This window comes from Procambarus clarkii, chromosome 26 (assembly GCF_040958095.1).
Source record: "Procambarus clarkii isolate CNS0578487 chromosome 26, FALCON_Pclarkii_2.0, whole genome shotgun sequence".
Taxonomy (NCBI): Eukaryota; Metazoa; Arthropoda; class Malacostraca; order Decapoda; family Cambaridae; genus Procambarus; species Procambarus clarkii.
Genome location: NC_091175.1, coordinates 20,587,794 through 20,613,533, shown reverse-complemented (window position 1 = coordinate 20,613,533; position 25,740 = coordinate 20,587,794). Strand labels below are relative to the sequence as shown.

General features: G+C 44.0%; 1 protein-coding gene across 3 annotated transcripts in view; it reads left to right on the top strand.

The window, feature by feature from the left end:
• Positions 1-759: 759 nt before the first annotated feature.
• The window catches only part of NdufA3 (NADH:ubiquinone oxidoreductase subunit A3), a 34,167-nt gene continuing 9,186 nt past the window's right edge, over positions 760-25,740 (top strand). Inside the window, exon 1 of one of the 3 annotated variants that reach the window (XM_069331958.1) lies at positions 760-924. In XM_069331958.1, the coding sequence (XP_069188059.1) occupies positions 873-924 (52 nt within the window). In that variant the 5' untranslated portion in view covers positions 760-872. Of the gene's footprint in view, positions 925-23,128; positions 23,272-25,740 lie in introns of those variants that run through there. The other 2 variants (XM_069331957.1, XM_069331959.1) reach the window with 2 other exon arrangements.

Below are 25,740 nucleotides of genomic sequence, written 5' to 3'. Positions count from 1 at the left end.
TCACTATAACTATGGTAGGGACAATAGAACCATGGTTGGGCCTATGGATCCATAACAATGAATGGGACCGTTAGTATTCGTAAAAGTATACCATACTACTTGTGTTAAGTAGGAATTGTATATGTTTATCTCTCAAAATGTTCGGCAATATGTTTATTGTTTGTGATGTGTGTCTATATATGTATAAATAAGTTGTACTGAACGGGGTGAGAATAGCTTGAGCTTCCTCATCCCTTTGTGTGTATTTTACCTCAATAAACTTATTTCAATTTCAATTCCACTTTCAATTTCGTAAAAGTGGTCACAAGTCGTTATCAAGCGAAGAAACGTTTTCTCTGTTGTTTACAAACAACTGAAATTATTGATAAGCTTAGTAACTATTTCATTCTCTCGCGGACATTATAAGATATTCTCATACTCTACCTAAAATTGAGTCCACCTGGAGCTGCCGTGAGGTACAGACGTATCGCCTGGCCTCTGGTGGTTTGGGCTGTTTGCCGTTTTCGTCGCCAGGAGGTGTGGGCGACATCTCTGCCCCTCCCCTGCTGTTGCTGACTGGCTGGGTGTTGACGTGGCGAGCTTGCTATGGGAGGACATCTTCCTCCTATTGTACGGGTAAACTCCGTGGGTCTGGAGTTTACTGGTCGTGCTGGGTATGCGGACATTGAAATGGTTATGTGCGACATGCTCCGTGTTCCTGTGATGGCCGTCTACGGTGTTGAGCTGGTAACTTCCCACCGGGTTGTTATCAAGTTTGTGATGGAGGAGTAGTACCGTGACTTCCTCCGTCGTTACGATCGGGGCGTTCGTTGCCATTGCCGGCTCTGTGTCCATCTCGGACCGTAGTGGTGCTCTGACTTAAGTCAGAGTGCATGGGGCGCCCCTGGAGTTTCCCGAGGACCTCCTCCGACGTTACTTTCAGAGGTATGGAGTAGTCGTCAGTGTGCGGGTGAACACGCTCTCCTCAGGGCGGTATGCAGGTAGGCGGACGAACATTCGCACCTTGGGGATGCGCCTGCGGTCGGATATTCCATCTTCGGTCCGGCTTATGGGGTACTACGTCCGTGTGTACTATGCCCGGCAACCCCGTACCTGTTTCCGGTGTGGCTTGATGGGGCATCAGGCTGACGGGTGCGTTGCGGCTCCGGTTGCCCCCATCAACTTGTTCCGAGAAGAGGATTTCCCGCCGCTCCCTCTGGAGGACGACTCTGGGGGTTGAGGAGGTGAACGTCCAGCTAGCTGATGAGGCTCCCCCAGCGTCGCCCGACGTTTCCCCGGTTGTCGCAGACCCTCCTCCGGATGTTGTGGTGCCGTCGGTTGCTACTCCTGCTCCTGTCATTGGCCCTGCTGCTCCAGTGGGCCTTCCTGGTGCTCCCTGTGTTTACTAGTTGTGTTTTTACGGGGGTTGAGCTTTGCTCTTTGGGCCCGCCTCTCAACTGTCAATCAACTGTTTACTAACTACTTTCTTTTTTTTTCCCACACCACACACACACACACCCCAGGAAGCAGCCCGTGACAGCTGACTAACTCCCAGGTACCTATTTACTGCTAGGTAACAGGGGCACTTAGGGTGAAAGAAACTTTGCCCATTTGTTTCTGCCTCGTGCGGGAATCGAACCCGCGCCACAGAATTACGAATCCTGCGCGCTATCCACAAGGCTACGAGGCCCCATATATGTGATATATGTGAGGCATCGCCGTCTGCTCCCTCGTCTTCGGCTGCTGAGTCTGGCCCTGCATCCTCACCTCAGATCCCTACTGTGCTGGGTGCTAGGGTGGCTGCGGAGCATCCTGCTGTGGGTGGTCCGGTTTCCCCTGTGGTAGAGGCTGCTGCCGTTCTGCAGTCGGCCGTCGGTTCGTCCGGCTAGTGGTGCCCGTGTTTCTGGGTCCGCTTCCGGCTCTGACGATATCTGGCCGGAGTCCAAACGTTCCAGGCGTTCGTCTACTGCCTGGGCCGATGTTGGGGACTTCAGTGACTGTGGGTCTTCGGGTGTTGACAGTGTGGATCCGGATGCGTCGTTGTCTCCGCGGTTGGTGGTGGCGGAGGTACATGTGCCTGCTGGTGCCCGTGTCTCGGGTGTGCCTTCTGTTCCTTCCCCGCCAGGGGGCTCTCCGCAGTGGGGTGTGGTGGCTTCCGCTGCCAGGGATAGTGCGGATGCTGGTGTTGGGCGTGGCCTGGTAGTGACTACGAAAGGATGCGCGCCGCCCTGGTTCCCTGCAGTCGTCTGGTGGTGTGCCCGTGACCGCTGATGCCCTCTGTCCGGCTCTCTCCTGCGGGGTTGCGCCTTGGGGACCTGGAGGCTGTGGTTGCCGAGTCCCTGCTGTCTGAAAGGCCGGAGGACTTTCATGGTGGGCGGGTTCCCGGTGTATGGAGTAGGGTGGCGGTTACTCACCTCCGGAGTGACACCGTCTGGGTTCCCTGTTTAAGGGTGTTTGTTGCCGGGGTTCCGGATGACATGGCTTCCCCGGTGGAGGGTCAAGCCTCTTTGGGGAGGTGGTTGCATTGGGAGGCGTTCAGTGTGCTGTTCCCCCGGATCTTGTTCCCGGGCAAATATGTAAGCTGATTTCATGTTACTGTAGTGTTGTGTGCCCCTATGGCCTTTTGTATTGTGTACCCGTGCCTCTCCCTTCTTTGTTGCGAGGCCGGTGTTTTGGTGAGGGTGTTTTTATTCCTGTATTTGCTTTTGTGTTGTTACTTTGCCATGTGTGTTTTACTTATGCATTGCTAGACTGTGTTGTTTTTTGTTTTTATTTTTATTTTTTTATTATTATTTTTTTGTTTTTATTTTTGGCTTGTGTGCTGTGCGATTTTCTTGTTCTATTTCATGATGTCCTTTATGTTGTGTTTTGTTCTCGGTCCTTCAGGCCGGTGCTTGTTTGTTGTTGTGTATGTTACTATGTTTTGTTTTCTTGATTGCATGGATTGCTTGTTTATTAGTATTGTATATTTTGGTCTCTCCCTTTGTTTGTTGCGAGGCTGTTGGTTTTGTGTGTGTTTTTATTCATGTCTTGTTTCTGTGATGTATCTTGCGCTGGTGTTTTATTATTGCATTACATGTTGTACTTGTTTGTTATTTTTGTTTTGTTGTTTATTGTGATTTTCTTGTTAGTTTAGTTCATTTATTATGCACCCCATACCCATCCTGTGGGCGGTAGTGGAAAGGGTTACAGAGGCACATAATGGGCTCAGGGACTGAACCCCACAATTCATTTAGCTAAGCAAGTTACAATCTTGATGAGCTAGTTACAAAATTCAATATAAGTCGTCACATCAACAATGGGTTCGAGATCGACCTCAAGTACAGGTTCTAAATTAAGCAACTGACATATGTGGAGAGCTAGTGTCACAATTTATGTTTGTCCTGCACACCGCCCCCCATCCAGTGGGCAGCGGTGGATAGGTTACAATCACTCGGTTACTACCTACAGTTAGCAAACTGGGGATATTTGGCTAAAATTTCTGGTAGCAGATCATTTTGAATGAAATATTTACACATCGCTGGAACATTGGTTATAGAATTCTCTCTAAATTCACGTATCTTTTCGCACTCCATCACATAGTGACGGAGGGTGTGCGAATAATTTTGTTGATACAGTTTACATTTGGTCAGGTCTACATCAGCAGATAATGAGAATTCCCAGAGATACTTGTAACCGAGTCTAAGCCGAGCAGTAGTAACATCTAGAAGTCTGCTGATTTTATTGGATGATCCATAGATGTGTGGCTCCTCTTGCATGATAGTATCTTATCTTGAGGTTATCTTGATGATTTCGGGGCTTTTTAGTGTCCCCGCGGCCCGGTCCTCGACCAGGCCTCCACCCCCAGGAAGCAGCCCGTGACAGCTGACTAACACACAGGTACCTATTTTACTGCTAGGTAACAGGGGCATTGGGTGAAAGAAACTCTGCCCAATGTTTCTCGCCGGCGCCTGGGATCGAACCCAGGACCACAGGATCACAAGTCCAGCGTGCTGTCCGCTCGGCTCCCTATGATATGATGTAGTATGTATCTACATTTTATTTTATTTTATTTATATATATACAAGAAGGTACATTGGGTTTGTGAGAATACATTGGATAGTACAGTATTTACACTCTTGTAAAGCCACTAGTACGCGCAGCGTTTCGGGCAGGTCTTTAATCTAGCAGATAATTTTAAGTAGGTAATTTCAATCAGAATTGATAAATGAAAGATACATTACAAGAGAAAAATGAGATGAGAGAGATAAGTATATTAAAGCACATTATATTAAAGCTCTGATTGATTACATTGACAGCTTGATTAGTAATTTAAACAAGATTAATAGACACCATACAGCAGATTGACAGCACATATAAGACAGCCATGATCACAATGGTAAAGATGTTCAGAATGGGTACATAAAGATTGGGAGACTGGGTAGCAAAAGATACAGATAACAAGATTTATAAACACCATACAACAGATTGGCAGCACATATAAGAAAACAGCAATGATCTCAATGGTAAATATGTTCAAATTGGGAACATAAAGGTTGGGAGATTGGGTAGCAATAGATACAGTGCAATTTTAAGGCAAAAAGTGAAAAAACTATGAAGATGAAATTAGGTACTTTTTAGTATTGATTTTGAATGATGTAAAAGTTGGACAGCTTTTCAATTCAGTAGGGAGTGAGTTCCATAAACTGGGGTCCCTTTATTTGCATAGAGTGTTTACACAGATTAAGTTTAACTCTGGGGATATCGAAGAGATATTTATTTCTGGTGTGGTGATAATGGGTCCTATTACATCTGTCCAGGAAGAGTTTCAGACAAGGATTTGCATTTAAGAACAGGGTTTTGTAAATGTAGTACGTTGACACAGGAGAATTTGTGGAGTGAGATTATGTTTAGCATGTTTAGGGAGTTAAACAAGGGGGCTGTGTGTTGTCTGAAAGCAGAATTTTATATTATTCTGATAGCAGATTTTTGCTGGGTGATGTTGGACTTGAGGTGGTTTGCAGTGGTTGAACCCCATGCACAGATACCATAGTTGAGATAGGGATAGATTAGTGCATAATATAGAGAGATGAGAGCAGAGTTAGGAACATAATATCTGATTTTGGAGAGTATACCAACTGTTTTAGAGACTTTCTTAGTTATGTGTTGTATGTGGGTACTGAAGTTGAGTCTCTTGTCTAGGAATATGCCAAGAAACTTTCCATCATTTTTATTGCTAATGTTTACATTGTCAATCTGAAGCTGAATTGCATTTGTAGATTTGCTTCCAAATAGGATGTAGTAGGTCTTTTCTATGTTAAGTGTTAGTTTGTTGGTTGACATCCATAAGTGGACTTATTTTAGTTCATTATTAACATCATCATTTAGTGTATGTGGGTTGGGGTTGGAGTAAATGAGGGTAGTATCATCAGCAAACAAAATAGGTTTCAGAATGTTAGAGACATTAGGCAGATCATTAATGTATATAAGAAATAGTAGGGGTCCCAAGATGCTGCCCTGTGGCACTCCAACGGTTATTGGTAGAATGGGAGAGATTATATTATTGATGGCTACACATTGGTGTCTATCACTAAGATAGGATTGGATATAGTCCAGTGCATGGCCTCGGATTCCATAATGATGGAGTTTACATAAGAGGTAATCGTGATTAACAGTATCAAAGGCCTTTCTCAGGTCAATGAAGAGTCCAATTGGAAACTCATTTTTGTCAAGGGCTGAGTAAATTATATCAAGGAGACTAATAATTGCATCGTTGGTACTCTTTTGAGAGCGGAAGCCAAACTGACAGGGGCTAAGAATGTCGAATTTTACGAGATAGCAGTAGAGCTGTTTGTAGATAATTTTTTCAAATATTTTTGATAGTATGGGTAGGTTCGATATTGGTCTGTAGTTGTTTATGTCTGACGGATTACCTCCTTTATGAACTGGCGTTACTCTTGCGTTTTTAAGGATATCAGGGAAGTATGACACTCAAGGGATTTGTTGAACAGCAGAGCTATAGGTGGTGCAAGGGCATGGGAGGCGCTCTTGTATACAATGGATGGGATTTCACTGATGTTCCCAGCTTTGGTTTTTAGTGAGTGTATGATGGACACAACATCTGACGGGCTGACTGGTGAGAGGAGAAGAGAGTTTGGATAGCTGCCTGAGAGATATGTGTTGATATGTGTCTGAGTCTGTGGGATTTTACTTGCAAGGTTAGCACCAACCGATGAAAAGAAGCTATTAAATTCATTCGCCATTTCTAAGTCAGATGACATCTACATAGTATGTAGATCCCATAGTATGATGATAGAGGGAATTACTAGTGTCAATTTCACTTTGCCTCAGATCTACAAGATCTTGAAGTTCTCGGTGTACTGCTGCTCTCAGATTGCTCATTGACAATCCAAGGTTACACTCAACGCCTACTTTAAAGGCAGATTCTTTGGCTAACTTATCAGCTCTATCATGCATTCGGAGGTCTTGTTCTGTTTCATGTTATACCTCTTGATGTTTGTTTTGTTTTATACTGTTTTGTTTTATAATGTTACTGTGCTTGCTTGTTTGACATTGTTTTCTATTTTGATGTATGCTCTTGCATTTCTCGTGTTTATTTGTTGTCCTGTGCTGTCGGCCCTTCTGGCCGGTGCTTTATTGTTTTGTTTTGTTATGTTTTCTATGTACTTTTCTTGTTTTTATTGTATTTAAATTGCATGTTTGCATGTAAAAAAAATAAAAAATAATAAAATATTGTCATACTGGCTTAATTAGCGCCTTTCAGAGAGGACAGAACATCGGTTGCAGGTGGTGTGATGCTGTATCCACTGTATTCGTATAAATTAAACAGGGCTTGAATGCAACTAGCATTTAAGAATTAAACACCATGGGATCCCCAGAATCTGTATTGCGCAATATACTAGCTTAAAACGGAAGCAAACTAACAATGGGAGTATACTATAGGGCTGACACGGCCACAGCAGAAATTACTGATCTGCACAAGGTGATCAATGCAGCAGAGGAAGCCCAAGTCTTTACAAGAGACTAGCTGAATCTAACATCATAAGCGGAAGAACAATGACCTGGTACAGAACTCTTTTCTCATAGAGCATGTGACAGAACCTACCAGAGACAATAACATTCCTTATCTACTCGGCAAATCAAGGGTCCCAAAACGTGGAATGACCTTCCTAACTACATCAAAAGACTGTCCTTCTCTCAACCAGTTTAAAGGAGAAACTTATAAACGCTATGTAATCTACCTTACTTCCTAAATGCCAAACTATGTTTTACTGTTATTGAATATTAATTACTGAACCTGTACTACTACTGCTGTTTCTGTCATGTAAAAAATTAATAAAATATTGTATTCCTTCTATTTTTGTTGTAAAATTAATGTGTTCTGTTGCAATTTTTGCTGTTCCAATCATCGTGTAGAAATTGGCATTTTATTTCTATTCATATACTTCAATTCATTATTTTTTTATCTCATTTAGTTTTAAGTCTTATATTTTGTTTTCAGTTTGATGCCTGAAATGCTGTGCGTATTAGTGGCTTCAGGCATTGTACTTGCCCCTACTTATGATTCATACAATATTCTTATATCCAATGTATGCATGTATGTATTTTTGCTTAAATAAAAATCATTATTATTATTATTATTATTATTATTATATAACATCAGAAGAGAGCATGAGGGATCAAATACAGATATGGGTAATAGGTCGTTCCTTTATGTACCGTGGTAAATGGTGATAATAATAATAGTTTGTGTGAACTACCAATAACCCTACCACTACTCTGTTGCATGGGTAACAGCTTCTCCTCCATATCAACCTACTCTGGCTTTGCGCCCTGGTGAGGCCACTCCAGACCAACAACCAGATTCATGTGGATTCCTTCACATGTGGGAATACTGTTGAATGAGGTAGTTGATGAGATAGCGAAGAGAGCCACGGAAAAAACTCTTGTTGATGTTATATGTCAGTTAACCTTGCAATAAATAAAAACAAGAATCAAGATGATCCAAGAAGATGAAGAAATGGTAAAAAGAATGGCAATGGTGAACAGTAGTAACACACTTAAGAATTATTCAATAATAAAAACAAATTCGTCCTTCGTCTATGGTAGAGGAAAGTCTACTTGGAAGGATTCAATTTACATGAGATCAAGAGTAGGATACAAATATATCTGGCAATACGGTGTTGATGTCAGTGAAAAAGATAAGGAGTGTAAATTATGTAGTATGCCGCACGCCCACACCTTAGAACATTATGTATTAGTGTGTCAACTTATTGATAACTATAGAAATAAGGAAATAAGTAGGGTACCACATAAAATTGTTTGGATGTGTGATAATGGTATGATAGACAGTATACTTAGGAGCTACAAGAATTTTGCCCCAAGAGTGTAACACTTAAATGCTGTGCTTACTATATTAACCTGCAATGTTAAATGGGATTCTTGTATTGTGATTTGTGTATTTGTACTCACTGAATTGTGCGTCCCTTGAGGGACTTGAAGTAGAGGGGGGTTGAAATAGCCTAAGCTACTCTATCATTTTGAGATGTATTTTTTCTTGTCTCAATAAACATAATTGAACTTGAACCAGAGCACAACACCATAGTCTCCTGAGACTGATGGATGCCTACTACTACTCTGTGTTACGGGGCTGACAGTATACTTGCAACATATTTACCTGAATGTACCTGAGGGTCATTATAACTCTAGTGGCCTCGACGAGGACAGGAAGCAGGTGGCTTGTCAAAGGTCCCCCCACATTTGCCATGAGGATTTTTTTCCAATTGGATTTTAAAGTTCAGCAGTTTTGGCATTAAGGGTTTCGGCGGGTAGGCGGTTCCGTGGGTTTCCAGTCCTCGTTGAGGCAACTAGACATATTGGTCCTCAGGTAAATGAAAGGAAACGCGTTGAAAATTTGAAATATAAAAATAAATATGAAAACTGTTGAACCAGGAGAAAGTATGGATAGTGAATTGTGAAGAACTAACTGCAGCACTCACGAATATTGGAAGATATCCTTGTGGTGTACTCAGATTTGCTAGTGCGCGTCTGGTCTTATAATAATTCATGGTATCGGGGGACAGGTAGCCAGAGTGTATTCGTATACTCTGACAGTTGACATTGACAGTTGAGAGGCTGGACCAAAGAGCCAAAGCTCAACCCCCGCAAGTACAAATAGGTGAGTACACGTTAGACTGACTACTAGTACTACAGAACACTACAGAAAAGTACTTTCCTGCCCGAAACGCATTGCGTAATAGTGGCTTTAAGCATTGTATGTACTAGCTCTATCTATAAATCCATCAACGTTTTGTATCTATGTATGTACTTTACCTGAATAAATATTTGTATTTGTAGAAGACGGATCGCACACATTTTTACCATTTCGGACACAAATTTTGTACGTTTCGTATATATTGTAGCGAGTAGATTATCCCAATAATATACTCGCTCCAAATGCATTGTTAATATTCCTGTCAACCTTTGGAGATGAATGAGGTGAGGCGTTGCCCGGGCATATAAGCAGCGGTGTAGCGAACATTGGCTAGTCTACTTTCAAGTGTGGTCTAGAGCAGACACTTGCGAGATACTGTACCGACGCTCAGTGCGCTCAACTCACACCAAAGTATCACCTGTGTACTTCTGTATATTCGACCAAATATATATATAGTATCTTAGTGTCTGTGTTTATTTGTCACCATACTTTACGTAACAATAGAACCGTTACATTGGTGACCCAGTGAGTGAAAAAGAACACCTAGTCACAAACTAGATCTTCGCCATGGATTTATCTACCAGGTTTCCAGCATACAACGCAGATGAGCCAGAATCTTGGTTCATGCAGATGGAGGCTATTTTCGACCTTCACGAAATTTCGACTGAGAAAGCCCGATATGCCTGTACCCTGCCAACACTTCCCTCGGAGGCTATGCACACTGCCTCCGCTGTCATCACCGCGCCATCACCGGACACCAGGACGTACACTGCATTGAAGGCCGCTCTTCTACAGGCAGCAATGAAACGCCGCATTCAACAAAGGGACCAACTCCTCACTGACAAAAGATTAGCAGACAAAACACCAGCTCAGCTTCTGCGGCATATTAAGTATGTGATGCATACTGCAACTGGCCCAGCCCCCAGCGAGATTGTGAGATCACTGTGGATACAACTCTGTCCAAAACACATTCAACCGGCCCTATTCAGTATGGCTGACGACACCCCATTAGCCCAGCTGGCTACACTGGCAGACCGGCTTCATACGACGTCTGATAACACTATATTGTCCCACCTCAGTGATACACAGCAGACTACAGACACCCAACAACTCGACGTCCTCCAGAACCGGCGTTTCGTCCACCCAGGGAAAACGTACCATGCGAATCCAGTATCGGTCTCTAGGCGACAGCGAGAACGTCGGGGAAAGCTTTGTTCTTACCACCAGAAGTTCGGACACCAAGCCCGCAACTGTAGGGCTCCTTGTTCCTGGTCGGGAAACTACTTCGGCGGGGACTGTTAACGGCCAGTGACCCCGCCATTTCAAACACTACACTGCTCTACATATCTGACGTCATAACCAAACGCCGTTTCCTCGTTGACACAGGTGCAGCAGCTAGCGTGTTGCCTCCCCCACTGGTCAAACCAACCCGTACTCCTGGTTTGGACTTACGAGCCGCCAATGGTACGTCCGTCCGTACATATGGGACCCGCGCCCTGGTTCTCGAGTTCGCCTCTCTGGGTCGCTTTACGTGGACTTTCCTCATAGCGGATGTGGAACAACCCATTCTTGGATGGGATTTCCTGCAACACCATCGACTTATGGTGGATCCCGCAGGTGCAGTACTTCGAGCCTCTCCTAGTACCTCTACACAAGTTAACATCGTCACCCCAGTCGCATCTACGGAACTTCAAGCACTCCTGGATGAATTCAAAGATGTGACCCAACCTGCCAGCCCTCGACCAGAGGTGCAGCATACGATTACGCATCACATTACTACAACGGGAGCACCTACCTTCGCCAGACCACGCCGCCTGGCACCGGAACGACTGGCGGTAGCACGTGCTGAATTCAATAAGCTACAAGAGGCGGGAATAATCCGCCCTTCGAGCAGTCCATGGGCTTCACCTCTCCATATGGTCCCGAAAACAGCCCCAGGGGAATGGCGCCCTTGCGGAGACTACAGGGCTCTCAACGTTCGCACTCTGCCGGATCGCTACCCAATACCACACATCCAGGATTTCTCACAGGGATTGAGCAACGCAACCGTTTTTTTCGAAAATTGACCTTGTGCGGGCATTTCACCAGATCCCTGTGGAACCGGCAGACATTCCGAAAACAGCGATCACAACACCTTTTGGACTGTTTGAATTCGTCCGGATGCCTTTTTGGTCTACGGAATGCAGCCCAGACATTCCAACGCTTCATCGACCAAGTAGTTAAGGACCTTCCTTTTTGCTACGCCTACATTGACGATCTGCTGGTGGCCAGTACATCACCAACAGAACATCTGCTACACCTCCGACTCCTTCTCACCCGTCTGCGCAACTTCGGCTTGCAGCTCAACTCCGAGAAGTGTATTTTCCATGTTCCAGAGCTGGATTTCTTGGGACACCGTGTGTCAGCAGCAGGGGTCCAACCACTAGAGAAGAAAATCGAGGCAATCAAGGAATTCCCGCGCCCATCTACTCCAAAGAAGTTGCAAGAATTTCTTGGTGTAGTGAATTTTTATCATCGATTCATCCCACATTGTTCGGACATCTTGCGACACTTATACGACCTCTTACGTGGTCGGAAACTCACGTCCCGTCTTCCGTTGGAGTGGACTCCCCAGGCAGAGACAGCATTCACCGACATAAAACACAAGCTGGCGGAATTCACCTTGCTCGCACACCCAGTGTCTGACGCTCCCACCAATCTATCTACCGACGCTTCAAACACAGCAATTAGTGCTGTACTACAACAGCTCGTTGAAGGAGAATGGCGCCCAATTGCATTCTTTTCAGCGCGCCTGTCACCCACTGAAGAGAAGTACAGCACTTTTGATAGGGAACTGCTCGCCATCTACTCAGTCATACAACATTTCCGGCACTCTCTCGAGGGGCGGAACTTCCACATCCTCACAGACCACAAACCTCTCACTTATGCGCTGGCGGCCAAGGGTGATGCTCACTCTCCTCGAGTAGCCAACCACCTGGGATTTATTTCCCAATTTACCTCGGATATCCGTCATGTCAAAGGAACTAATAATGTCATAGCCGATGCACTGTCTCGACCCACCATAAACCACGTCGTGACAAACCCAGCTCAGGTGGACTTGTGTAATCAGTAAGGCCCAACGGGAAGACCCTGATCTGCAGCGATTACGAACATCTGACACAGCTCTCCGGTTCATCGAGATTCCCATGGAAGGTGGCGGAAGGATAATCTGTGACACCTCACGGACGGGAGCACTTAGGCCCTACATTCCTGCCCAGTTTCGCTGGAAAACGTTCTCAGTATTTCACTCCCTAGCACACCCAGGAGTACGTGCTTCCCAGAAACTACTAATGGAGCGTGTTGTATGGCCAGGAATCAATGCCGATGTTCGACGATGGACTCGCTCATGTCTCCAGTGCCAGCGAGCGAAAACACATCGTCACACAAAGAGCCCTCTTCAACAGTTTCCGTTACCTTCTGACCGTTTCGAGGTGGTGCATGTAGACATCGTTGGACCATTACCGTCGGCAAGAGGATATTCTTATCTACTCACCTGCATCGATCGATTCTCCAGATGGCCGGAAGCAATCCCATTAATCAACATCTCAGCTGAGTCAGTGGTCCAGGCTTTCCTCTCTGGATGGGTCGCCCGTTTTGGCAGCCCCTCTGTCATCATCACCGACCAAGGACGACAGTTCGAATCATATCTATGGAAGGAACTTATGGAATTCCTCGGCACCACACATAACCGAACCACAGCATACCACCCTGAGTCGAACGGAATGGTAGAACGCTTGCATAGACAACTAAAAGCTGCCCTAAGAGCTCAAGCACGCCCTGATGATTGGATCGACAACCTTCCATTAGTCTTGCTTGGCATCCGTTCGGCCACGAAGGAGGGCAGTGGATTCTCGGCAGCAGACTTAGTATACGGATCTAGCCTGCGGCTTCCGGGCGAATTCTTAACCCCAACGCCACTTATCACACCCCCAGACCCCACTTTTGTCCAGAAATTACGGGCGGCGAGTAGTAATCTGTATTATCTTCAGGCCACGGACATGACGGATGAAGCGGAAGGTATGGCGAAGGATGTCATGACAGACGTCTTCGTCTCTCGCACCTGCCCCGTCAAGGAGAACTGGAACAGTGAGGCGGGGAATATTCAGCCTACGAACGGCACTCTGTAGTCTGACGCGAGCGCTATGAAATCGAGGGCAGTGAAGAAGAAGGTGCTCCACTGTATCCTCCGGGGTCGAACACCACTGGCAGTATGGGGAATCTATCAGCCGTAGACAATGGAGATGTGCGGCCAGGCAGGTGTGCCCAATCCGGAGACGAGTGATGGCAGTGTCGAGAATGATGACGAGTCCATGGACGCGGGGAGAAGTCCTCCCGGAGACCCGACAGAGAGGAGGACCTGAGTGCTGGCTCCATCATTGCCTCCTAGCTCGCGAGGCAAGCCGCCCGGAGTTGCGGGAGAATTTCGGAAAGGTCTAGAGGCACATTTGTAGAGTCGTGGAGGGCATGCGCCATCCCTGCTGCTGCGTCGGCCACCTCATTGCCATTAATACCGACATGTGACGGAACCCATTGGAGATAGAAGGACCAACCCGGAGTACCAGAGTATGACAGCAGTTCTCCGCGGATCTGTAACACAGTATGACGATGGACTCGTGGACGCCGAGATGATATGAGATGTAGGGCTGTAACTGAGTCCACGTAGAAAACGACTGCAGAGGGCCCTGAAACTTGTCGAAGGAGTCGTAAGGCTAGTAAGATTGCAAACAGTTCCTCAGCCAGGCACGAATGAGCAGGGGAGAGTTTCCACGTCTGACAGAAGGAAAAAGGAGCAAAGTATGCTGCCGCAGATGTAGATGGTGGCTGATCTTTGCGGGACCCATCCGTGTAAACCTCCAAGTATCCAGAGTATAAGGAGGCTCGTAGGTCTGCAAAAATTAAAGGGGCCAAACCCTCTAAATCTCTCTTCCGACGAGGAGGCTTGGAAAAGTCGACAGAAACCCGAATGAGCTCTTCTGCCCACGGAGGCACCGATGAGATGATCGGGCCAGGGGTGAGTACAGGGACGGGAAGGGAAAACTGTGAATATGCAGCCAAGGCCCGGACGACGAAAGGCAACTGACGACGTCGGGAGCGTCCAGCCGTGCCGGCTGGACGCCGGCACGTCCACCAGTTAGCCTCGAGCTGGAGGCGAGTAAGTGGATGGGTAGCAGGGAGACGCACTATCCGTTGAAATTGGCGGCAGTGGGCGAGAAGACGTTCAAAGCTCAGGGGCCATAGCCCCGACTCGGCATGGAGAGAAAGAACTGGCGAGGAGGGCATAGCTCCTAGCGCTGATCGAAGGGCATCATTTTGAATGGGATCCAGCCTTGCCAAGACAGATGCTGCTGCTGAGCCATAGACTTCACTCGCATACATGATCTTGCTACGAATGAAGGTCTTATAGAGAGCTAGGAGCGACTCCCGTGAAGCCCCCATGCCGCACCAGAGAGCCGTTTCAAGATGTTCAAGCGACGAAGGCATGAGGCCCGAAGGTAGTCCATATGATGCCTCCACGTCAGCCGAGGGCTATCTAGAACGACCCCCAGCCACCTGTGTTCCGTAGCGATCGGGAGACGACAGCCCCCGACGGTCACCACTGGCTGGTCTGGTAAGCGGGTCCAGGTGAAACTCATGACGCAACTTTTCACAGGGTTAATGGAGAGCCCCTTCCCCAGCACAGTTGCTGAGAACACAGTCACGGCATTTTGCAGGAAGCGTTGTGCCTCTAGGAGAGTGGCACTATCCGCCACGAGGGTTACATCGTCGGCATAGGCTAAAACCTGGACCCCCCGGAATACAGGGAGATCAGACAGAAGAATAGAGAATAATAGTGGGCTCAGAATCGCTCCCTGGGGAACACCACTCGAGACAGGGCGGGACGTAGAGAAGACTCCACCAACCGCCACTTTGAATGAGCGGCCCTGTAGATAGTTTTGGAACCACCTCAACGCCGGACCCGAGAGACCTACTCGAGCCAGACTCTGAAGGACAGCAGAATGAGAAGCAGAGTCAAATGCACTCTTGATGTCGAAGAATGCTGCAAGGAACACTTCTCCGGCGATAAGTGTCCATTATTCGATGTTCCAAGGAGAGGAGGCAGTCCATCGTGCTTCTTCCCGGCCGAAATCCACTGATACCCTCTGGTAGAAGACCTGAGGTTTCCACCACCCATTGTAGCCGGGTGTGAACAAGGCGTTCCATCAGTTTCCGGAGACATGGAAACAGACTTATGGGCCGATATGAACTCGGGACAGACGGATCCTTCCCTGACTTGGCCAATGGTAGAAGAATGGCGTGTTTCCACGGGTCAGGGAAGACACCAGGAGTCCAGCAGGCGCTGTAGAAGTGAAGGAGGTGGGACTGAAGGATCTTGGGTGCCCTCCGAACAAATTCATATGGGACGTTGTCTATCCCTGGCATAGTGCCCGACCTAGAGAGTGACAGAGCGTCCTTCAGCTCAACAGATGTAAATGGACGATCCAGGTCCTGAGCTAGTCCTATACCCTGTCCCATCCTATAGAACTCACAGAAAGGAGCGGGGAACGGTAAACATCTTCAAAGTGGTCAGCCAAGAGTTCGGCTATTTGTACTTCCCCCAGGTCCCCATTACCCCTGGGGTCTCTGAGTGGGATGGAAGGCTGGGAGTACCTACCTGTCATCTTGCGAACAAAGGCCCAGGCTCCCGCAGAGGAGTCGAATCGGAGAGTGGCACGGTAATCAGCCCAGGCCTTGCGTTTGGCAAGGAGGACTGTTCGTCTACACCTGGCGTCCGCCCTGCGGAAGGTCTGCCGCTGCAGTGGAGTAGGGTGGCGCCGCGCACGTCGCCGGTCCAGTACTGCCTGCCGACATTCAGGATTCCACCACGGTGCCCCACGGCGGGAAGGATTGGTTGTCTGGCCACTAGTCCTCCTGAAATGCCGAGAGCCTACACTGAAGAGGGACTCAGAGAGAGCATCCGCTGACCCATGCAGATCTGCAGTAACTGCGGGAAGGGTCGACCAGTCATCCGCCTCATAGCCATGCCTCCCCCCTTCCGAGAAGATCCATTTGGATCTTCGGGAGGTCACAGCAGGACGAACAGTACCCCCGAAGGAGATGACGATGGGCAGGTGATCACTACCCAGGTATGGCCCGGTCCATATCTGCGCCATCGTGAAGGGGCCTCTTCCAATGCAAAGATCGAGCATTGAAGTATGTCCATTTAGCGGGTCTATCCTAGTTCCTGGCGGCGTCAGTAAGGAGAGGTCTGGGGAGTCAAGGAGAAACTGAAATAGGGCTCGGCCAGCAATGTTGTGGTGGCGATCCGATAGCATAGGTTGCCATGATGAGTCCCGAGCGTTAAAGTCACCCATGACGAGGCAGGTGTCTGTGATCTGACGAAAATAGTGTTCTAGTTCCTTCTTCGTTACTGGTAGACAGGGGTTATACAGAACTCCAAAGGTGCCCCACCCATGGGAGAGGGGCACCTTCACTGCCATGAATTCTAAATGCCCACCCGGGAAGGAGTGAATTCGGAGCAAGGAGCTGGGAACTGAGTCCCTGACCAAGAGGGCAAGTCCCCCTCCACCCCGTACTGGCCGATCTTGTCTATAGACCGAATACCGCAGCACTGTGAAGGAAAGATTGTCAGTAAGCCAAGTCTCACAGAGTCCCACGATCAACGGTGGTGCGCTGGCGATAAAATTGCGTATTCTTAAAAAGGGAGCGGGCATTCCAAAACACCACAGTATTCTCAGGGTGGGGCGCCATTATCTCTGAAATACAACAGCTAACTTTTTGACCATCTGTGCACAGACGTCACCAAAAGGGAAACCACTAGAAAAAGCCATAAAACCCTCATACAAAGTAAGTAAAATGTGTGGTATCAATGTCAGCCAGTCCAGAGGATGTTGATCAATGCTTCTCTTTGCCTGACGGAAGCAGTGATCGGCTCGTGAACTCTCTTGACGGCGCCTGCGACTGGTGGGTGCTTCACTCTGAGCCTCGTGTTCCACTGGTGTCATAATCCCCTGGGAAAGTCCCTGGGGGACCAGAGGATCATCAGGGCTATCTGTTGGAGCAGTACCTCCTGATCGATGGGTGTGTCGACGACGCAGGTGTTGGCTTCTTTGGGGAGAGGCAGGAGGGTGACGAGTACCGGGCTCCGGCCGAGACTGAGCGTCTATGTCTGTATCCGTGGATGAGTTTCCGTCAGTGTCAAGGCTACCCAGGAGGGAAAATCGATTAGCAGCCTGGGCGTATGAGACATGTGACTGGGACAGGCAAGAGCGTCTGCTAGTTCCTACTTGTGAAGAGGCCCGACCAGGGGGAACCTGGAGGCGAGAAGAAGCGATAGGCTGATTGAGGGCGCGCAACTTCTGGAACAGCTCTTGTCGAGGGGTCCCAGCTGTTTTATGATCGATGTCCAACTGGAGGGCCTCAAGATATACAGGGCAACTCTTGGACGTAACCTTATGATGGCCATGGCATAAAAAGCAGCGAGGTGCAGCAGAGCACCTCGCTGTTTTCACCGTTATTTCTGTCTGAATGGCCTGTTTTACCGCAGTTTGCACAACGTGCTGCATTACGGCAGGTCAGGCGACTGTGGCCCAATAGATGACAAGCGTAACATCGTAACACAAGGAAATTGTAGGGCTGAACCTGATACGAGGCCCTGTGTAGTGCCACCCGGTCAGGGAGGTGCCCATCGAACTTTACACGGACCATGGATGTCGGCCCTGCTGCTCCGCGAATCCTGGTAACTTCCAATAATCCCGCTGATGCACCCCCTAACACCTGCAGAGCACATCAACACTCTGGTCAATTGGGCCACTCTTCCCATACCGGGCCCGAGACTCCTCTTCCTGCGACAATATACCTGTCGGCACCTGACAGGCCAGTCCCCCAACTTAATAATGTCGGATACACAGATGTGTGATAGAGCCTCCTTTCTGATGTGTAGCTTCAGTGCTGTACTCCTACCCAGGGTACGTATGGTCTCGGGCAGGCAATATTGCCACAATACCGAAGCCTCAATTGCTGCACCTAAGGTACGAGGATTAGCAAACACGCACTGACCTGATTCTGACTGGATTAGGACAACCACAAACGAGGAATGGGGTACCACAAGACTACGGTCTTCTGAAGGGGAAGACATCCTCTTAGCATCTCGCTCTGGGGCAGCATCAGCTGACTCATTTTCTAGCAGACGTTTTCCTCTCTGGGACTTGCTGTCAACATCCATGGCGCCCCCGCTCGGGAAGGCGTCCATTAGGGAGGCTCCGGCCTCCCCCGGTGCTGTGAGCCCCTGGGTAGCTGTAGTGAGCACACACTGGCCCAAAGAAGCCAGCTGAATTCAAAGATGAGCTCCAGGTAAAGTGTGGAAAGAAAGTCCAGCCAGGAGCGTTCAATCCGCGCGCCAAGATGGCCGACCTTCGGGCGGGAATCAAGCACAACTAGGTGAGTACGACCCGCCGGTGTAAACACTACACATCTGAAAGGCCACGAACATGATCGAACGCACAAAACACTGGGTAAACTCTTATTACATTTACTATGTGATAGTTATACTTGTGTAACGGTTCTATTGTTACGTAAAGTATGGTGACAAATAAACACAGACACTAAGATACTATATATATATTTGGTCGAATATACAGAAGTACACAGGTGATACTTTGGTGTGAGTTGAGCGCACTGAGCGTCGGTGCAGTATCTCGCAAGTGTCTGCTCTAGACCACACTTGAAAGTAGACTAGTTAATGTTTGCTATTCTGCTGCTTATATGCTCGGGCAACACCTCACCGTGTTGCCCGGGCAACGCCTCACCTCATTCATCTCCAAAGGGTGACAGGAATATTAACAATGCATTTGGAGCGAGTATATTATTGGGATAATCTACTCGCTACACTTATATATAATAATATGCATAAAGGTGAACGCCTAACATGTAATGTTTTTTTAATAAAAACAAAGTCAGAAGCTACACCCCTGTCTCTACGTGTCTTTTGTGTTAAAATCCAGCAGTCTCCATGGTGTAGTGGTAAGACACTCACTTGGCGTTCCGCGAGCGCTTTGTCATGGGTTCGTATCCCGGTCGGGGAGGATTTACTGGGCACAAATCCTTAACTGCAGCCTCTGTTTAACTCAACAGTAAAATGGGTACTTGATTGTAAAAACGATTCTTCGTGGGGGTCGTATTCCAGGGACCTGCCCGAAACGCTACGCGTATACTCGCTATACGTACGCTACGCGTACTCGGTTGTACAAGAATGTAACAACTCTTGTGTATATATATATATATATATATATATATATATATATATATATATATATATATATATATATATATGTCGTACCTAGTAGCCAGAACTCACTTCTCAGCCTAATATGCAAGGCCCGATTTGCCTAATAAGCCAAGTTTTCATGAATTAATATATTTTCTATAATTTTTTTCTTATGAAATGATAAAGCTACCCATTTCATTATGTAAGAGGTCAATTTTTTTTTATTTGAGTGAAAATTAACGTAGATATATGACCGAACCTAACCAACCCTACCTAACCTAACCTAACCTATCTTTATAGGTTAGGTTAGGTTAGGTAGCCGAAAAAGTTAGGTTAGGTTAGGTTAGGTAGGTTAGGTAGTCGAAAAGCAATTAATTCATGAAAAATTTGATTATTAGGCAAATCGGGCCTCGCATAGTAGGCTGAGAAGTGCGTTCTGGCTACTAGGTACGACATATATATATATATATATATATATATATATATATATATATATATATATATATATATATATATATATATATATATATATATATATACACAAGAGTTATATATATATATATATATATATATATATATATATATATATATATATATATATATATATATATATATATATATATATGTCGTACCTAGTAGCCAGAACTCACTTCTCAGTCTACTATGCAAGGCCCGATTTGCCTAATAAGCCAAGTTTTCCTGAATTAATATATTTTCTCTAATTTTTTTCTTATGAAATGATAAATCTACCCATTTCATTATGTATTAGGTCAATTTTTTTTCATTGGAGTTAAAATTAACGTAGATATATGACCGAACCTAACCAACCCTACCTAACCTAACCTAACCTATCTTTATAGGTTAGGTTAGGTTAGGTAGCCGAAAAAGTTAGGTTAGGTTAGGTTAGGTAGGTTAGGTAGTCGAAAAACAATTAATTCATGAAAACTTGGCTTATTAGGCAAATCGGGCCTTGCATAGTAGGCTGAGAAGTGAGTTCTGGCTACTAGGTACGACATATATATATATATATATATATATATATATATATATATATATATATATATATATATATATATATATATATATATATATATATGTCGTACCTAACAGCCAGAACGCACTTCTCAGCCTACTATTCAAGGCCCGATTTGCCTAATAAGCCAAGTTTTCATGAATTAATGTTTTTTAGTCTACCTAACCTACCTAACCTAACCGAACCTAGCTTTTTTCGGCTACCTAACCTAACCTTACCTATATATATAGGTTAGGTTAGGTTAGGTAGGGTTGGTTAGGTTCGGTCATATATCTACGTTAATTTTAACTCCAATAAAAAAAAATGACCTCATACATAGAGAAAAGGGTTGCTTTATCATTTCATAAGAAAAAAATTATTGTAAATATATTAATTCAGAAAAACTTGGCTTATTAGGCAAATCGGGCCTTGAATAGTAGGCTGAGAAGTGAGTTCTGGCTACTAGGTACGACATATATATATATATATATATATATATATATATATATATATATATATATATATGTCGTACCTAATAGCCAGAACGCACTTCTCAGCCTACTATTCAAGGCCCGATTTGCCTAATATGCCAAGATTTCATGAATTAATGTTTTTTCGTCTACCTAACCTACCTAACCTAACCTAACCTAGCTTTTTTTGGCTACCTAACCTAACCTTACCTATAAATATAGGTTAGGTTAGGTTAGGTAGGGTTGGTTAGGTTCGGTCATATATCTACGTTAATTTTAACTCCAATAAAAAAAAATTGACCTCATACATAGAGAAAAGGGTTGCTTTATCATTTCATTGGAAAAAAATTATAGTAAATATATTAATTCAGGAAAACTTGGCTTATTAGGCAAATCAGGCCTTGAATAGTAGGCTGAGAAGTGAGTTCTGGCTACTAGGTACGACATATATATATATATATATATATATATATATATATATATATATATATATATATATATATATATATATATATATATATATATATATATATATATATATATATATATATATATATATATATATATATGTCGTACCTAGTAGCCAGAACTCACTTCTCAGCCTACTATTCAAGGCCCGATTTGCCTAATAAGCCAAGTTTTCCTGAATTAATATATTTACTATAATTTTTTTCTTATGAAATGATAAAGCAACCCTTTTCTCTATGTTTGAGGTCAATTTTTTTTTTATTGGAGTTAAAATTAACGTAGATATATGACCGAACCTAACCAACCCTACCTAACCTAACCTAACCTATATTTATAGGTAAGGTTAGGTTAGGTAGCCAAAAAAAGCTAGGTTAGGTTAGGTTAGGTAGGTTAGGTAGACGAAAAAACATTAATTCATGAAAACTTGGCTTATTAGGCAAATCGGGCCTTGAATAGTAGGCTGAGAAGTGCGTTCTGGCTATTAGGTACGACATATATATATATATATATATATATATATATATATATATATATATATATATATATATATATATATATATATATATATATATATATATATATATATATATATATATATATATATATATATATATATATATATATATATATATATATATATATATATATATATATATATATATATATATATATATATATATATATATATATATATATATATATATATATATATATATATATATATATATATATATATATATATATATATATATATATATATACCTATGGCTACCTATGTACCTATGGTATATAGGTACCTATGGCTACCTATATATATATATATATATATATATATAGGGCGCTTAACTTGTACGCTAACTGGCGTTCACAACTGGTCTCGCCCTCTAGGATTAGATTTAGAGCCCCCTAACACTAGTGGCCTCGACGAGGACAGGAAGCCGGCGGCTTGTCGAAGGTCCCCCCATTTGTCCTGATGATCTTTTCCAGTTTGACATTAAAATTTATAAACGTTTTGGCATTTACGCTTTCATCGGGTAGGTGATTCCCTGGGTTTTTAACCCTATGGGGTATAAACCCAAGTGGGTTTCCAAAAATGTGATTTAGTCAATCATAATGATAATAATGTTTATATATTTAGGGGAATAAATTTCTGGGCACACTCAGAAATAATGGGCCTCAGAAATAATCGAAACATTATAATAATTAATTTATTGTTGTAATCAAAATATAAAACCCATGGCTACTCCTATCTGCGAATACATGTCTCACCAAGGGGTTGTGAAAGGGGGCATCTTGGTGCAAATGTCCAGAAGGTTACGGAGGGCAGACTTTGGGATTATCTTTACCTCATTTACCAGAGAGCCACTAACACTAATGACCTCGACAAGGACAGGAAGCCGGCGGCTTGTTGAAGGTCCTCCCATTTGCCTTGATCTTTTCCAGTTGGACTTTAAAATTTAACAGAGTTTTGGCATTTACGATTTCGGCGGGTAGGCAGTTCTATGGATTTATAGCCTTGTGGGTGAAAAAAGTATCTCCTATTTTCAGTCCTACATTGTGGCTTGTTGAGTTTGAAACCATTGATCCTTGTTTGTGTTACATGGGTTGTTGATTTGTGGAACCAATTACCACGTAAAGTGGTGGAGGTGGGGGTCCCTTGATTGTTTCAATCGTGGGTTGGACATGTATATGAGTAGGATTCGGTTATGTGTCGTAAAGTCAATGTGTGCGCTACTGGCGTTTGCTGTCATCAGTTGATTGCTAGAAGCGTTCACCGGCTGAGGACGAGGCAAGATGTCGGCGGCTGGTGCAGGACGTAGAACTTGTAATTATATTTAGATTTGTTTACTGTTACAGAACATAGACTCGCCAAAATTAGTATAATTTCACGTGTTTTCCTCTGTAGTGTATGTGAAATAGCTTAGTAATTATGATATACAATAAAACCCGTAAAGGCAATGATGTCTGGCCCCAGACATCACTCGGTACCCCTACTCAAATCTCTGAATATGTTAGACATTAAGTCACTGCACATTCTCTTATGTGTATTATACATATATAAAACGCTAAACTATAATGCCAATCCTGATCTCAAAAGCTTCATAGAAGGTTGTAACAGAACCCATGAGCACTACACCAGAAATAAATACAGTTTTGATATTCCTAGAGTACGACTTAATCAAACTAGAAATGCTCTACAAATCAAGGGGCCCAGAATGTGGAATGACCTTCCCAACCATGTTAAAGACTGTACCTCTCTCAACCAGTTTAAGTTAAAAGCGAAGCTGTACCTAATAAATTCCCTGTAACCTACCTTACCCTTCTATTGTCAACCAATGTCTGTTTTTTTTAAAGAGCGCTGTTTGTCGACAGAATTGTATTTGTGCTGCTTTTTCAGCTATGTTTTCATTTCTTGTTTTCATTCTACTCTTTATGCTCAATTAGTATTAAGCTTGTCATTTAAGTTTTTCATGCCCGAAACGCTTTGCGTAATAGTTGAGTTGATCCATGAGTTGATCCATGAGTTGACTGTGTTAGGTGCATACACTTCAAATCAAAATTTAAATTACATTTCAAATTTGTATTTAAAAGAATGTATGTACAAAGAACATAGTAATAATGTACAATTGTGGGGACAGGAATTGCACATAATAATGAAGCCACTATAATGCAAATTGTTTGGGGCAAAACCTAAATAATTTAGAAAAAATAATTATTTAAAGTTGTGAAGGGGTAAACACTTAATCCTAAAAGAGAAATAAGCTAACGAAATTGAGAAAGGTAAATAAAAAATGAATACAATAAAAAGATAATACTTGATGATGACAGGCATAGATCATTACATTATTGAGTTGGTAGTTCTAGCAACAGTACAGCAGTTTATTTACATTAATAACAAAATGTCAATACTAAGATTTAATTTAGAAAAGCAACTGAAATGTAACAAAACATAGAGTAATATAGTACAAGTTTAAAGAGGACAACACTTGCAAATAAATGAGGATCATGGAAGACGTGAGTTAACACTGTAAATGAAATGCAATACAGTAATTCAACTCATCCTCCTGTTTTGATAGTATCTCTTGTGGAGATCGTCAATAGTCACAAATTCATAGGTACTTTTAAATAGTAGTACTGGATACTGACTCGTAAGGAATTCTTTTATGAAAAATGAAGCTAAAAAGACAATTTAAATGTTCCTAGGCCTAGTATAGCGCACGTGTACGATATTAGGTCTAGGAAAGTTAGGTTAGGTTAATTTAGTTTGTCAAAGCAACACAAGTTAAAAAAAAGTTTTCCGGTTTGTTCATCTAAATAGTGCCGATTTCTACTTTCTAATTGTGTTGTACGTTGATATACTGTATATACTATGGTTATCTTGAGATGATTTCGGGGCTTTTTAGTGTCCCCGCGGCCCGGTCCTCGACCAGGCCTCCACCCCCAGGAAGCAGCCCGTGACAGCTGACTAACACCCCAGGTACCTATTTTACTGCTAGGTAACAGGGGCATAGGGTGAAAGAAACTCTGCCCATTGTTTCTCGCCGGCGCCTGGGATCGAACCCAGGACCACAGGATCACAAGTCCAGCGTGCTGTCCGCTCGGCCGACCGGCTCCCTGATGGTGATGGTCCTCATCGTTACTATAAATACAGTACAGTACTACCAAAACAGGAGGATGGGTTGAATAATTAGATGTCTCTTAATGGAAAAATACATTATTAGTAAATAAAATTTATAGGATTAACACAAATAACTTGTTACAAGGGAAAATGTCAGGGAAATTAGTAACATTATTAATTATATGATGCATATATGAATTATTAATGATATTGATTATATGATGCTAATTGCGTGATATTAAGTAAACATTTCTTTTTGTATCTTTGGTTATGGTTGGGAAACTTACAGATTTTAATTACATTTGGGAAGTTATTCCACAATTTGGGACCCTTGATTTGCATAACATTTCTGCTTTGGTCGAGTCTCGCTCTGATATTTCTAGAGTGGATAATATGAGATGTTAGGATGGTTCAATGATATTTACATTTTTAACTCCTCCACACCCTCTTCTTTAGAAATGTATAAAGCTGGAGTTCATATACAATTTCTTGTACACCCTGTTAGCACGCCATAATCCCCTTTCCTGAAAATCAGGCCAGGACATGTTAGGTAAAATTGCACCATATTTACAAACATCATGGGCATAAGTGTAGACTGCAGGCCAGCTGGACTTGACATTGTGGGTGACCTTGAAATCACAAGCCCTAAAACAAGGAACTAAGGACACAAAACCC